The sequence below is a fragment of the Giraffa tippelskirchi genome, chromosome 1, assembly GCF_054371585.1.
Source record: "Giraffa tippelskirchi isolate mGirTip1 chromosome 1, T2T-mGirTip1v1.2.pri, whole genome shotgun sequence".
NCBI classification, from domain to species: Eukaryota; Metazoa; Chordata; class Mammalia; order Artiodactyla; family Giraffidae; genus Giraffa; species Giraffa tippelskirchi.
This window is the reverse complement of record NC_137275.1, coordinates 191,372,727-191,387,023: the sequence shown is the minus strand read 5'-3', so window position 1 is coordinate 191,387,023 and position 14,297 is coordinate 191,372,727. Positions and strand designations below refer to the sequence as shown.

Sequence of the window (14,297 nt, the reverse complement as noted above, 5' to 3'; positions counted from 1 at the left end):
CTCCTGCCACCTTCTCTTTTTGCTTCAGTCTTTTCCAGCATCAGGGTCTTTTCCAGTGAGTCAGTTCTTCGCATCAGGTGGCCAAAGTATTGGAGCTTCAGCTTCAATATCAGTCCTTTCAGTGAATATTTAGAGTTTATTTCCTTTAAAATAGACTGGTTTGATCTCCTTGCAGTCCAAGGGACTCTCAAGAGTCTTCTCCAGGACCACAATTCAAAGCATCAATAACTATGTGGCCTTGGGCAAATCAGTCAATTTTTCTGATCATCAGTATTTTTAATTTAAATAAAAAGGATAATACTATCCCCTTTCACGTACCTTCCTAGGATTGATGGGAGGTCCAAATGAGGTCAAAGGTGTGATGCACTGGAGGTGATGCCTTCTTGTGTCAAGGAAGCATCACCCTAGGAACACTTTGCTGGGCTCACTTGGGTTCTGAGGTGAGAGAGAACCCCCTCGGAATCCCCCAGGGAGTTCTGCCGTGCTAGCTCCCCAGGCCCTGCTGGGGGAGTGGTCCCATCTTCAACCCACAGCCAAGCCCAAGCCGGCCTTCCTTCTGATGTCCAGCAGCAGCCAGACCCCTCCTCTGAAGCCATGGGTCCCTCCCATCTTGTGCTCCCGTTCAAGACAAAGCTCGGGCTCTGGTGGCTTCTTCTGATCCCGGCAGGTGAGCAGGGGCGGTCCCCAGGGCATCCTGTCACATATGTGAGGCACATGCCTCGGGTTGAAACTGCTGCAAGTGGGTTGGTGGTGACCCGCCAGAACCTCAGGGGGTGTAGCTGTTCCATCGTAGGAAGGTAGGGGGCGCTCGCTGTGGCACCTGAACGCCCCAAGCCCAGTTCTCCCCATATGCAAAATGCTGACTGTGCTGTGACCCTCCCAGGGCTCTTGGGCATGTGACCTGGAATGAAGACTAGTGACTAGCACCTGAGATACACACATGGCAGCTGCTATCGATGTTTTGAATTTTAGAGCGGTGGTTCTCGACCTGCTCAGGCAGGAGAACCCTGAAGAGGTGAAGCTGTTTGCAGAACAGGGTGAAACCAAACAAGGGTGATTCCATCAGACAATCTGGGGACACTTTGCCTAGTTGATGAGAAGGAGCAGATACCAGTGGTTCGAGGAAAAACAGGGGAGATTCTCCGAGTGGCAGAGAATTTCATGGTTAGCATTAGAGGTTCCTTATAAGAGGATGGGAGTGAAAGTTCCTGGCGCCAACTCACTCCACACAACCAGGTTTCTCTCACAATTTGCTGTCCCTTGGGTCTCCTCAGTTTCAGGCTTAACCTTGTTCCTCTGCTTGACTTTTTCCCAATGCTCTGCACCCCTCTGAGCACTTGTTTTCACCCCTTATCCTTTGTTGTTGCTATTCAGTTGCTAAGTTGTGTCCAACTCTTTGTGACCTCATGGACTTTGGCACGCCAGGCTTCCCTGTCCTTCACCATCTCCTGGAGTTTACTCAAACTCATGTCCATTGAGTCAATGATGCCTTTTAATCATCTCATGCTCTGCTGCCCCCTCCTCCTCCTGCCCTCAATCTTTTCCAGCATCAGGGTCTTTTCCAATGAGTCAGCTCTTTGCATCAGGTGGCCAAAGTACTGGAGCTTCAGCTTCAGCATCAGTCCTTATCCAATAGTTACAGAGTAACTGATATTGCTTGAATGCTGACTATGCACTGATTGGTTGCTTTGTAAGCTTGAACAGATGTTATTATATTTCACTCTGAGCAGTGTTTTGACATAGGTACTGGATTAGTGTGCCCCATTTTGTAGATAAGGAAACTAAGGTTCAGTGAGGCTGAGTGGCTGTGGTTGGATGGGAGAGGGAGCCAAGTGCCCAGCACCATGGACTCCTGGAAACCTCCATCTCCCCTCCTGTCCAACAGTATCCTCGAAGAGGGCCCCCCACACCCAAGCTGAGGACCGCCTCTTCAAACACCTCTTTAGAGGCTACAACCGCTGGGCAAGGCCAGTGCCCAACACCTCAGATGTGGTGATCGTGCGCTTTGGGCTGTCCATCGCCCAGCTCATCGATGTGGTGCGTCTTTCCTACCATCCTTCCCCCTTGGGATCAGCCCCAGACACGAACCCCTTTCCAGGGCTCCTCTGTTCCTCCTCATCTCTAGCCCTCCCAGCCCACCTCAGTCAGAGCATCACCCTTCAGTGTCACAGGTGTTCAATCTCCCTCCCACTCTCAGCCCTGGAGCCCCTCCAGGGAGGGCGTTGATTGGCAGCAGTGGGTTTTCTAAATGCCCTACTTGTGTCACCTGACATAAGCCCAGAGGACCCAGAGGCCTGTGTGATCCTGAAGAATCTGAGTGAGGAGGGCAGTGTCAGGAGGGGTGGAGGGCGGGCTGGACTTGGGGTGTCATGTCAAAGCTTCTTTGGTGAGTGGGATCCTGAATCAGCTCCTCCCACTCTGCCCTGTTTTCTGGGACTCGCTCCTCAGTCTAACTGCTTTCTCTCCCGCTACTGGTCAGGATGAGAAAAACCAAATGATGACTACCAACGTCTGGCTAAAGCAGGTGAGTGTCCCTCCCTGGGGAAGGCAGGAGCAGGGTGGGAACTCATGAACCCCAGACCCTCCCAGGACTCTTTCACTAGCAGCATGATTCTAAATTCCCCTTTTTCCTGAGACTTGCCACTCAGGTTCCTTCCAAAGCCAGCTGATTGCAGGCCGCTTCTCGCCAATGGCTGTGCTCCTGTGGCCAGGCTCTGAGTCCAGTGTCAGAGACTCCACCTACAAGAGCCACGTGGTTCCCTTTCCGGGAGTGGACATTGCCTATATCCCTGCTACATTTGCAGGTCAGCTCACTGAATTGTCACTGGAAACATGGGTGGTTTTATTCTGCCCTCTTTACAGCCGAGGGAAACAGAAGCAGAGTGCATCTCGGCTAGAAGAGAGCGGCCAGGCGTGTCCCACTTGGTATCCCAGGCTCCTTCTCCTGGAGAACCCTGAGTGTTCTGTGTCTACACTGCCTAATAGGCTTCCCCAAACCTCACCGGCCTAAAGCAACAGACAGCTTATTGTATCAAGAGATTTTATGGCCAGGCGTTTTAGTGCTTTGCTTGGGGACTCCTGGTGGCACTTGGCTGGTGGCTGCAGGGTCCAAGGTGGTTTCACTCACATGTCCGTCCCTCAGCAGGGACGTCTGGAAGGCACTGAAAGATTCTGGAAGCCAGGCCCAGCCATGCCTTCTCCTCCAGGCACTTACAGGGGCTCTCCATCTGTTCTCTCCAGAAGAGGAGCTGGGCTCCTCACCTGATGGCCCAGGGACCCCAGAGAAACAGTCTCAAGAGACAGGAAATGTAGTTGCTGCCTCTTAACCAGAAACTGGCTCAGCATCAGTTCTGGTAATGGATGGGCAGCCCTCTTTGATGTGCCACTCACAAGGGCAGAACTCAGGTGCACGGGCTTTTTAGATCTCTCTCCCTTGCCCTCCTCATGCTCACCCTTCCCCAGACCCTGAAGTGGAGATGGGAGAAGACAAGAAAGAGGGCCCAGCCCTTTGCCTACGTCCCTCCCACGGCGTCTTTTCCCCAACCCACTGGCAACCTAACCCTACTCATCTCAGAGGCTGGCACTGAAAACTATAACCATCAGAATTTTGGTGGACATTTCTGTTTGAGTCATTTTAAAATATATATATTTATTTTTTATTTTTGGCTGCGCTGGGTCTTTGTTGCTGCACATGGGCTTTCTCTAGTTGCAGGGTACGTGCTTCTCACTGTGGTGGCTTCTCTTGTTGCAGGGTACGGTGAGCACTCAGGCTTTAGTAGTTGCTGCACGTGGGTTCAGTAGTTGTGGCACATCAGCTTAGTTGCTCCCCAGCGTGTGGGATCTTCCCAGACCAGGGGTCCAACCCGTATCTCCTGCATTGCAAGCCGGATTCTTTTTTTAAAATTAATTTATTTTTAAATGAAACAAAGACAAATATTTTTAATGAAAAAAGGTACGATGCACAAAGAAGATAGGCATCATAAACCATTAGACACTTAACAATAAAGACACTGAGATATATAAAGCAAAAATCAGAAGAAATATAAAGAATCAGAAGAAAAGAAAAAATATATAATAGTGAGACATGTTAACATCTCTCTGAGAATATTTTATCAAGTGCAGAAAAAGTAAGAATAGGAGCATCTTGAATGATGTTATTAACAATTTAAATATGATAGATTTCCATTTATATTAATTTGTATAAATCTTATATCCTACACAAATATATTCAAACTTTTGTATCTCATATGCTGTTATTAGATGTCCAGAGGACATTTAGAAAAACTGGCAAAAAGATAAACATAACATTTAAAAAGTAGGTTTCTTTTTTGTGTGATTCAGTTATACATACACACATACATTATTTTTGGAATTATTTTCCACTATAGGTTATTCTAAGATGTTGACTATAGTTCTTTGTGCTATACAGTAGCAAGCCAGATTCTTAACTCAGACGTCCTGTCTGAGTCTTTTGAATGAACATGATACTCTGTCATTGTTGGGTGTGCCATTCCTGCTCCACAGGCTGTAGATGGTGTAGAGCTGTCTGCTGGCCATTCAGGCTTTACAACTGGATGTTTCGATGGATGGCATGGATCAGACCCCTCTGACGCTATTGACCTTGGAACTGTGGGGTCCATGAGGTTCCTCTTTACAGATGAGATGCAGAACCATAAAGGGACTTGGGAAACCACAGCAGTGCAAAGATCAGATCTTGAACCTGGGTGTCTGCAATTGTCCCTGTAGGCCAGTTATCTTGGCTTCAGGGACTGGGGTAGTAAAGAGAGAAAGAAGCACTGCAGCAGGAGTCAGGCCAACAGCACCGCCTCTGACCAGCCTGTGATACCATGCAAGTTAGTCTCAGAGCCTCACTTTTCTCATCTGTAAAATGGGGATACTACAATCTATTTACCAATTAATATAACCCAACTTGGTGTGGATGCCCCTCAACTGTTGGTCGAATCTGAAAACTTGACACGCAATGGACTAGGGGAAAGGGAAATATTTATAAAGACCAATCCCTTTCAAAATGGCTCCTCAATGTCCTGAAAAATCATGACAATTTTAGAAACATTTTTATCTTTCCTATTTTGCAATCTGACTTCTCTTTTTGTCTAAGCTTTCACCTGAAAGTAAAGTGAAGTCACTCAGTCATGTCCGACTCTTTGAGACCCCATGGACTGTAGCCTACCAGGCTTCTCCATCCATGGTACTTTCCAGGCAAGAGTACTGGAGTGGGTTGCCACTTCCTTCTTCAAAGGTTTCACCTACACACAAGTAATTAGCACCACTGCTAAGCCAATGTCTTCCCAAGCGTGGTTTTGCTACCAATGGCCGTTTCTTGAGATGATTTTAGTTGGCTCCAAAACCTCTTAAAAATAGAAGTCATACATTTATATTTTAGTAGATAGCTTCAAATGATGTGGGTTTTCCAGCTACTTCAGTGACGTAAAATTCAAAAATTTATGTAAGCTGAAAACTAGTGAATCAGTTTAAAGGAAAATACTAAGTAAATGCTAAAACTAAAGCTAAGTAAATGCTAACACACTGCTAAGGTGGTGCACATATATGGGCAAAACTTATGAAGCTGGGGCTTGAGTGCTTGAAGTCTGGGAATCATTGAGCAGGATCAATGGTTTTCCTCTCATGTGTCTGCCTGCTGCAAAGCCTCCTGCTTTCCTTCTTGGACCCCTACCCAGTTGATGAGTTTGTGTAAATATTTCACAGCTATCCTTAGAGGGGAAAAGGTTACCATGCACGGGAGCCTTTTCAAGAGTGCACCACTGCACTATTTTAGTGCAAATGCACAAAAGGAAAATGATCCCTAGAATTAGGGCAAGTTTGACCACTGAGAGACTTGGGTTCAAGCCGTAGCGCCGCCACTTGTTGACGGCATACCCTCCAAGCTTCACTTGAAAAACACAGATTCACTTGAACCAGTCAGTGGAATCAGGCTACTAGGGGGCGCTCTGGAGCACAGTTGGAAAGCCACTGGTTGACTCTCCTTTCTCAGCTGTTGTTTTTACCCATCTGGTCCTCAGTTGGAGAAGGCAATGGCACCCCACTCCAGTACTCTTGCCTGGAAAATCCAATGGGTGGAGGAGCCTGGTAGGCTGCAGACCCATGGGGTCGCTAGGAGTCGGACACGACTGCGACTTCACTTTCACTTTTCCCTTTCATGCCCTGGAGAAGGAAATGGCAACCCACTCCAGTATTCTTGCCTGGAGAATCCCAGGGACGGCGGAGCCTGGTGGGCTGCCGGCTATGGGGTCGCACAGAGTCGGACACGACTGAAGCGACTTAGCAGTAGCAGTAGCAGCAGGTCCTCAGTTTCCTTATCTGTTAGATGGGGCAATACTTCTACCTGCTCTGCCCTCTTTGCCCAGCTCTTCCCATTGAGACTCTTTCTAGACAGAGGGTGAGAAAAACCTGTGTAAACTACGATGATGCACTGAAAAAAGAAATGTTACTATAAAAGAGTGAGGTTGCTTGCCAGGGTCGTCCAGCTAGGGACTGGCATAACAAAGGCGGGAGTAGGGTGACCCATGGTCAGATGTGACCCGGACTTTGAGTACTAGAGTTGGGGCAAACCAAGGGCTTAGTCGTCTTAGACTGAACTCCTCTTTCCCATCTCAGGGCCCTTTTGGGGGCATCGTGGCCCTTTCTATGCTGCAGGACCAGGTGAGGAGCTCTGGATGCTCTGTAATCGGCTCCGGGGCATCCCTAAGCTGCCCGAGGTTTTCCCAGGCCCTCTCCCCTGGCAGGGTCGCTTACGGGACTCCTTTCCCCACGCACAGGAGTGGAGCGACTACAAGCTGCGCTGGAACCCGGTCGATTTCGGCAACATCACATCCCTCCGCGTCCCTTCGGAGATGATCTGGATCCCAGACATAGTCCTCTACAACAAGTAGGAAGCGGCTGGGGTCCTGGGACACCGTGCCTGCGAGGGGCTGGTAACTTGATGCTGGGCTGCGTTGGCCTTGGGAGCGCGCCCCCTCGTGGCCCAGCTGCGTTACCTTCCTCTCAAACTCCTGTTTTGCTCGACGCTCCACCTTTTCTCTTGATTCTCTTCTTTCATTTCATGCTTTCACTCATACACCCCAAGTTTACTGAGCACCTACTATATATCCCTGCCTGCCCTCAGCTAGTGGGACACAGATTTGCCAACACTGTATATTGTTTGAAAAATGCGGTTGATGCAGGCTGTGAAAACAATGCCTAAGGGTTGGAGTTTTGCAGGATGGCATGATTGTTGGAACAGGTAAGCAGCATCTTCCAGTAGCACCTTTGAAGGGGGCGAAAGTGACATTTAAAAATATTATTTATAGTTGCCTTGTATTCAGAACCAAAAAAGACCAGTCTTTGAGTGTAAGGACTAGAAGTTCTCCAGGGGATCTTCCTGACCCAGGGATTGAACCTGGGTCTCCTGCATTAGCAGGCAGATTCTTTACTATCTGAGCCCCCAAAGAAGCCCCAAAACAAAAGGCAGGGGAATCTAAAGAGAGTCCTAGAGGACCAGGTCGGTTTTTTTTTTTTTAAATAGAAGATATAAAGAACTATAACTTCATTTATGTTTAGTAGCCAGTAATTCTTTATTTAGAAGTCAAGAACTGAAAATTAAGAGATGTTTGGCATGATATTTGTCTAAAAATGTTTTCTAAAGTGGGGCTCCAGAAAGCACTAGTCCCTGGAGATATGACTAGGTATGAAAAATAGTTTTGTGGTCAAATAATTCTAGATAACCTTGTATGTCATTAAAACCCCTTTGGCACTCCATCCCTAGTCCTTTGGAAAATGTCATTTTAACTGTTGTTAGAAGTTGGACAGACAAGACACCCCCTGAGCCCAGCATTTCCCAATTCGTTTGACCCAAATTTGGAAAAAGCTATTTTTAAACAATAGAATAAAGGGAAACAGATTCAATTCTGAAGTTTGGTGTCCTTGGATAGATGACAGTGATCCCTTTACCCTGCCCAGCCCCAGTCAGGCCCAGAGCCCTTTCATCTGAGCCATCTCTGTAAACACACATTCGGCAGGGGTTATCCGCACTGTCTCACTCTGCTGCTGTTAGACCACTCACCTCACTCACGACCCCTCTAGTTTCTGCTTCTAGTTTCTGGCAGAGGGCAGGAGCAAAGTCCTCGCATCAGCCAGGACCTGGAGTTTTAGGATTGCCAGTAAGGCCGGTGTTACCTGATTATAACAGGAAATTCCTTTGACAGAATAAAAGTTCAAATCAAATTCTTACAGACGTTTAAAGAAAGGTCTCTTCTCCAGCCAAACCCTCCACTTTAGGTTAAGAAGACCCGGAACGGTGTTTGGGTCTTTCCTCAAAATAGGGGCCCATGGTGCCATCTAGTGGTCATTGAGTATGATGTCTTCAAAAATTAAACAAACTTTTGCCCTCATCAGTTTGTACCTCCTTTTCAAAATTCCGGTTTCCAATCGGCTTAAATCTCTAGCCTGGAACTACTGCAAGGGAAAGAAGTATCTCTTCCTGTGTATTCTGGTTCACCTGCTTTTAGGATTGACCGTGGAAACTGCTGAGGGAAGTATGGCTGGGGCCAAGAGCCCATTGCGCCACTTTGCAGGGGCAGTCAGGGATTCAAGCTCCCAGGAAGCCCAACCGGACTGGTCACCGCTGTTCCAGTGTCACCAGCATCCTTATGGGGCCTTAGATGGGTAGCCACAGGATGCTGCTGGCCTCCTCTCTCACCACCCCCACCTAGGCCCCACCCCGCCCCCAACTCACCGTCCAGCAGTTCCCCTAGCCCAAGCATAGTCTGTGAGCCATAGCATTTCATCCCCCATTCCTTGTTCTGCGGAAGCTCTGCTGGTCCGTTCTCCACCCCAGTTTGCTGCCAGATCCTACCATCCATCCATCAAGGCTTTGCTACAATGGCAACCTCCTCACTGGAAGGGAGCTCCCTCCAATAGTTCTTGGGGAGCACTCTGATTGGCCTCCTAATGCTGTTGCCAAACTGCCTCCCTTGGACTGTAGATGTTCAGGGCTCGTCTTTTCCTCGTGGTTCCCTCAGGGCAGGCATGAGTCTCCCATCCCATCTCCCCCAACAGCCCCCATAGCGGCCCTGGTGGGGGCAGCTCACTCAAATATGCCTGTTAACTGGATGGATTCCTCCTTCATCAGCAAAATTATTATGTCTCTGCTGAGGAAGAAACTAAAATCCCAGGTAGAAAAGACATGACCTCCAGCAGAGGGGCTTCATCACCACCTGTGGCAGATGGTGGGAGGATAAAATAAAAAACAACCAGGGTGGCTCAGCGGTAAAGAATCTGCCTGCCAATGTAGGAGACACAGGAAATGGGTTCAATCCTTGAGTCTCCTGAAGAAGATACTCTGGAGAAGGAAATGGCACTCTAGTATCTTGCCCGGGGAAATCCCATGGACGGAGGAGCTTGGGTGGCTTCAGTCCATGGGGTCGCAGCACAATTACCCTAAAATGTTAAATGAATACAAACAGGCCATCAAACTATGTATATACCCTATGATCACAAATATATAAAAATTCTATATGTGTTGTCTAGATGATGATCAAATATATGTGATATATATATGTATATGTATACATATATCATCAACAACAGTGATTATTTTTAAAATTCTTGGTACTTTCCTATATTCTTCAAAATTCCTACTTTTGTAGTTAAGAAGATGGTGTTTGAAAGACAACTCAGGTAGCTCTAGCTGTCTGTGTGCTGAAGAGTCTTGCTTCTTCAAGTCCCAACAACCCGGCGTGGTCTGGCTGTGTTATTGGGGTCCCCCTGCTGGTAGTTATCTGGAGTAGCCTTGGTTGGGCAGCTGGGGTGCCCCAGGCTCCCCCCCGGCAATGCCTCTCCTCTCCTCAGTGCAGATGGGGAGTTCGTGGTGACCCACATGACCAAGGCCCACCTCTTCTCCTCGGGCATGGTGCACTGGGTACCGCCCGCCATCTACAAGAGCTCCTGCAGCATCGACGTTACCTTCTTCCCCTTCGACCAGCAAAACTGCAAAATGAAGTTTGGCTCCTGGTCGTACGACAAGGCCAAGATAGACCTGGTGCAGATGGAGCAGACGGTGGACCTGAAGGACTACTGGGAGAGCGGCGAGTGGGCCATCGTCAACGCCACGGGCACCTACAACACCAAGAAGTACGACTGCTGCGCCGAGGTCTACGCCGACATCACCTACTACTTCGTCATCCGGCGCCTGCCCCTGTTCTACACCATCAACCTCATCATCCCCTGCCTGCTCATCTCCTGCCTCACCGTGCTCGTTTTCTACCTGCCCTCCGACTGCGGCGAGAAGATCACGCTGTGCATCTCTGTGCTGCTCTCACTCACCGTCTTCCTGCTGCTCATCACCGAGATCATCCCGTCCACCTCGCTGGTCATCCCGCTCATCAGCGAGTACCTGCTCTTCACCATGATCTTTGTCACCCTGTCCATTGTCATCACCGTCTTTGTGCTCAATGTCCACCACCGCTCCGCCAGCACCCACAACATGCCCCCCTGGGTGCGGGTGGCCTTTCTGGGCTGCGTGTCCCGGTGGCTTCTGATAAGCCGGCCCTTGCCACCCTTGGAGCTCCGAGACACTCCGGATCTGAAGCTCTACCCCTCCTATCACTGGCTGGAGACCAACGTGGATGTGGAGGAGAGAGAGGAGGAGGAGGAGGAAGGCAGATGGGCGTGTGCGGGTCCTTCGTCCCCCTCCGTGGGCGTCTACACCCATGGTAGTCTGCACCCAGGGGCCTCGGGTCCCAAGGCAGAGGCTCAGGTGCCGGAGGGCGGGCTCCTGCTGTCCCCTGCTGTACAGAAGGCCCTGGAGGGTGTGCACTATATTGCAGATCACCTGCGGGCTGAGGATGCTGATTCCTCGGTGAGTGGGGGCTGGGGGAGGGCCCCTCCCCTGGGTGACTCCACCAGCCTAGAATGGAACCACTGCCCCTCCCCCAAGGGTATTAGCTTGCACCAACCCAGTCTCCTCCATGAGGACCATCTCCCTTAGTCATGGCCTTGGAATCTGGAATACATTGTGATGGACAACAGCTGGCTGGCAGCTCTTATGACATTTATTGGCAGAACAGCAGTAAAGGCTGTCTCAGCTCAGCTTAACTGGGAGGCAGTAGGACAGAGGAGGAGGGGTCCCCCACGCCATCCTCACGCCAGCCATTTCCCACCAGTGCCCATAGGTGGGCAGACGGGGATGAGCGGAGGCGGGCGGAGGGATTCATCAGGAGATCCCCCCAAACCGGCCTGCTCCTTTGTCCTGGTGGGCTCCCCTTCTTTGTCCTTGTCCTGGGCTCTGGGCACTTTGTCAACTTCACTATTTACCCACAAACCCTGAGGAGCTTGGCTGGCCCAAGTGGGCTCCCCTCCATCCCACCCCTGCTGTATTCTGCATATTAGGTGACAAGGCCACCACCCAGGGTCACAGAATTCTTCTCACCAACCTCAGGAAGGATGAAAGGCCAGGAGGTTATGACTGGGTGGCCTTGTTGAGGAGATAAGAAAAATTAATTATTATCTAATCTGGAGACACTTGGCTGGGCTGTGAGCCCCAACCCATGAAACCCTCAACCCCCACTGCATATACCCCCTACTAGCTTTCTCTGGGCTACGCCCTCACCTACCTTCCCAGGGGCCGGGTGAGTGGTTGGGGAGGCAACTGTGGGGGAAACAAAGTCTTTACCATTTTGCAATTTCTGAGTGTTGTGCTGAAAATCACCCTCCTCCAGGGAGGGTTCACGCCCCCGGGTGATTCTAGAACCTTCTGTGTCCCTCTAACTTCCTTAACCTGGAACTTGAGAGCTCATGGAAAGGCTCTGGGCTATTGTCATAGGGGTGGGATAGGGTGGGAATCACTAAGTGAGGGTTATGTGAGTCTTGAGACACCTTTGTCGTCCCCGCCCCCTCCACTGCCTTAGCTTCCCAAGGTCTCAGTGGGGTTACCACTGCCCCCAGCACCATCCTCATAGGGGCTGATGTGGATGGGTCACCTCCTCTTTCACTGTGCACCCATCTCCCCCTGCAGGTGAAGGAAGACTGGAGGTACGTGGCCATGGTCATCGATAGGATATTCCTCTGGTTGTTTGTACTTGTTTGCTTCCTGGGGACCGTCGGACTCTTCCTCCCTCCCTTCCTGGCTGGAATGATCTGATGTCACATCGCCTGCTCTGGCCCAGAGGTGGCATGGCTGACTGTCGTTCCCTGCTGCCACCTCTGGAGTTCACCTTTGGGGTCAATGCCATCCGACTGCAGGTGTTTCTCCATGGAGTCCCAACATGGAAGTCTTCTTAGAATGCTTCACTTGACATTTTTATACTATGTGCTGAGAATCTGCTGGGTACAGAGCCCTGTTTAGGTTTTAGGAGTTGGACGAGGAGGAACTTGCTTTGCAGAGGGTTACCATGTGGTGAGGACGATGTGAAGATGGTGACATGGTGATTAAGATGCTCCTGGGATGCAAGAGGGATGGGAGGGCCAAGTTGGGGGACCCAGGGGGTGGGGTAGGGCCATGTGAGGAGGCTAAGACATCACAGGAGGGGTGTGTGGGGAGAGGGTGCCTCAGGGGAAGCTCAGGTGCCCACCCCTTCCACACCTCCACATGCTCTCCCTGACACTCCAGGGAAAACTGGCCACCCCAGGCCCAGTCTACCTGCCTCAGTTCTTTCCAAGACCACCCCCCGGGGGTCATTCTTATTTCTGACCCCTCCTGCTCTGTGGATGCAGCCCTAGTCCCGCTACTACTCCTCCCACCTCTCCTGAAGCAGGGATGCTCCCAGCCTTGACCTCCTGGTGTAGAGATGTTCCTTCTGATTATTCCATCTCCCAGCCAACTTGCAAATGAGGAAAGAGAGCAAATAAAGTCACAGTCACTGCTCAGGCAGCTGGGACCCCTCTCCGGCCCCCCCAGAGCCCTGGTTACATGGATGGCAGCTGGGAGGGTGCACTGGCTTTTCTTTGTGGCAGTAGAAGGGCTGTCTGGGTCCCCACTGGAAAGGTGTCCTCAGGTCAGGCACCAGGGCGAAGGGCTGGAGCATGCGGGTACCTGACCCTACCACCCTGGCTTTACCATGTGCCCTGGGGGTTGAGCCCTGGCTTCTTTCAGCTTTTTGATCTCTGCCCAACAGAAGCACAATCGATTCCTTCCAGGGCCTCAGAAGGTCAAGTAAACAAAACAATCAAACCACAAAGCAAATGGTACAATTTTAATTCATCCACAAGTCAAATATAAAGGAGGTAAAAGAATGTTCTGCACAAACACAAGAGAGGGAGGGAGACAGGGTGTGGATGAGAGAAGGGGAGAGAAAAGACAAGTAAGAAAAGACAGTAAGAAAAGAGAAGGGGCCAGAGAGGGAAGAAAAGCAAGGGGGCAAGGAATGCAGAAGGCGTCCAGGTCCAGTTTTGGCCTTGTTTCTCCCCTCCTCCCCTCTCTGCGTGTGGAGGACACAGCCTCCTGGGCGCCAATTCCCAATAGCTTGTCCCTTGACCATCCCAGGCCCCGCTCCACCCCTCAGTGGGGCACACGGCTGTCGGTCCAGACCAGACTCACATTAAATAAATTCCAATATACACTGTACAAGAAGGCCAGGTCCATCCCTCACGGCACCAGCCGCCGGCCTCCCCACTGAAAACCCGTCTCGGCCCCTCCCTCTGTGCACGGGGTTAGGGGAGGGGACCTCTGGGGCGGAGGAGGAAGGAGAAGGACTAGTTTGGTTCCCCAATCGGCCTGCCCTGTCCCTGCGTAAAGCCATCGCAGCCACAAGGGACTGCCTGCCACATGACCCCCTTGGGCCAGGTAGGAGCGGCTGGCGGGCAGCAGCCACGCTCCCTCTGAGCCTCTTTGTCACCCCTTGGTGTCCTGCAGCCCTGAGTCCCCTCTGTCCAGCTGCGGCCTGGGCAGCACAGTCGGGAGTAGGGTGGGGGAGAGGGGTCGTGCAAAACGGCAAGAAAGGAAGCATCCCCCTCGGCCTTCCCTCCCCAAGTGGGCCCACAGGACCGAAGGCGAGGCAGGGGCAGGGGCAGGGGCAGGGAGGGACGGGCTGGTGGGGCGCAGACGCGGGCGGGGGGTGCCGCCCTCTTCACTCTGCCAGTGGGCGGGCCAGGTTGGCCAGGACCTTGGCTTGGTCCACCGCGTCCAGCAGGTTCTTGGCGTCCACAGCCAGCGTGTGGGAGGCGGTGAGCATCTGCCGCTTGCACTCCTCACTCAGGGAAGTCACGGCGTTCTGCTGGGCCAGTCGCATCTTATTGATGAGCTCTGCCAGGTCCTTGTTGAGCAGTTTCTGGGTCCCCTCGAT

General features: G+C 51.1%; 2 protein-coding genes and 1 long non-coding RNA gene across 41 annotated transcripts in view; 1 reads left to right on the top strand and 2 right to left on the bottom strand.

Annotated features, from left to right (window-relative positions):
* LOC145516770 (uncharacterized) overlaps nucleotides 1-1,316 on the bottom strand; it is a 4,935-nt gene extending 3,619 nt beyond the window's left edge. The window contains exon 1 of the long non-coding RNA XR_014061752.1: nucleotides 319-1,316. This is a non-coding gene — a long non-coding RNA (uncharacterized LOC145516770). The remainder of the gene's footprint in view (nucleotides 1-318) is intronic.
* Nucleotides 1-13,577, top strand: part of CHRNA2 (cholinergic receptor nicotinic alpha 2 subunit) — a 27,836-nt gene extending 14,259 nt beyond the window's left edge. For 3 of the 18 annotated variants that reach the window (XM_081518083.1, XM_081518061.1, XM_081518075.1), the window contains 6 exons: nucleotides 571-667; nucleotides 1,886-2,037; nucleotides 2,480-2,524; nucleotides 6,798-6,907; nucleotides 9,868-10,876; nucleotides 12,032-13,577. In XM_081518083.1, coding sequence (XP_081374209.1) covers nucleotides 595-667; nucleotides 1,886-2,037; nucleotides 2,480-2,524; nucleotides 6,798-6,907; nucleotides 9,868-10,876; nucleotides 12,032-12,157 — 1,515 coding nt within the window. In that variant the 5' untranslated portion in view covers nucleotides 571-594 and the 3' untranslated portion in view covers nucleotides 12,158-13,577. Of the gene's footprint in view, nucleotides 1-326; nucleotides 668-1,408; nucleotides 1,587-1,885; nucleotides 2,038-2,151; nucleotides 2,318-2,479; nucleotides 2,525-6,797; nucleotides 6,908-9,867; nucleotides 10,877-12,031 lie in introns of those variants that run through there. The other 15 variants (XM_081518052.1, XM_081518098.1, XM_081518090.1 and 12 more) reach the window with 14 other exon arrangements.
* The window catches only part of PTK2B (protein tyrosine kinase 2 beta), a 151,428-nt gene continuing 150,324 nt past the window's right edge, over nucleotides 13,194-14,297 (bottom strand). For all 22 annotated transcript variants that reach the window (XM_081517863.1, XM_081517979.1, XM_081517896.1 and 19 more), the window contains one exon: nucleotides 13,194-14,297. In XM_081517863.1, the coding sequence (XP_081373989.1) occupies nucleotides 14,082-14,297 (216 nt within the window). In that variant the 3' untranslated portion in view covers nucleotides 13,194-14,081.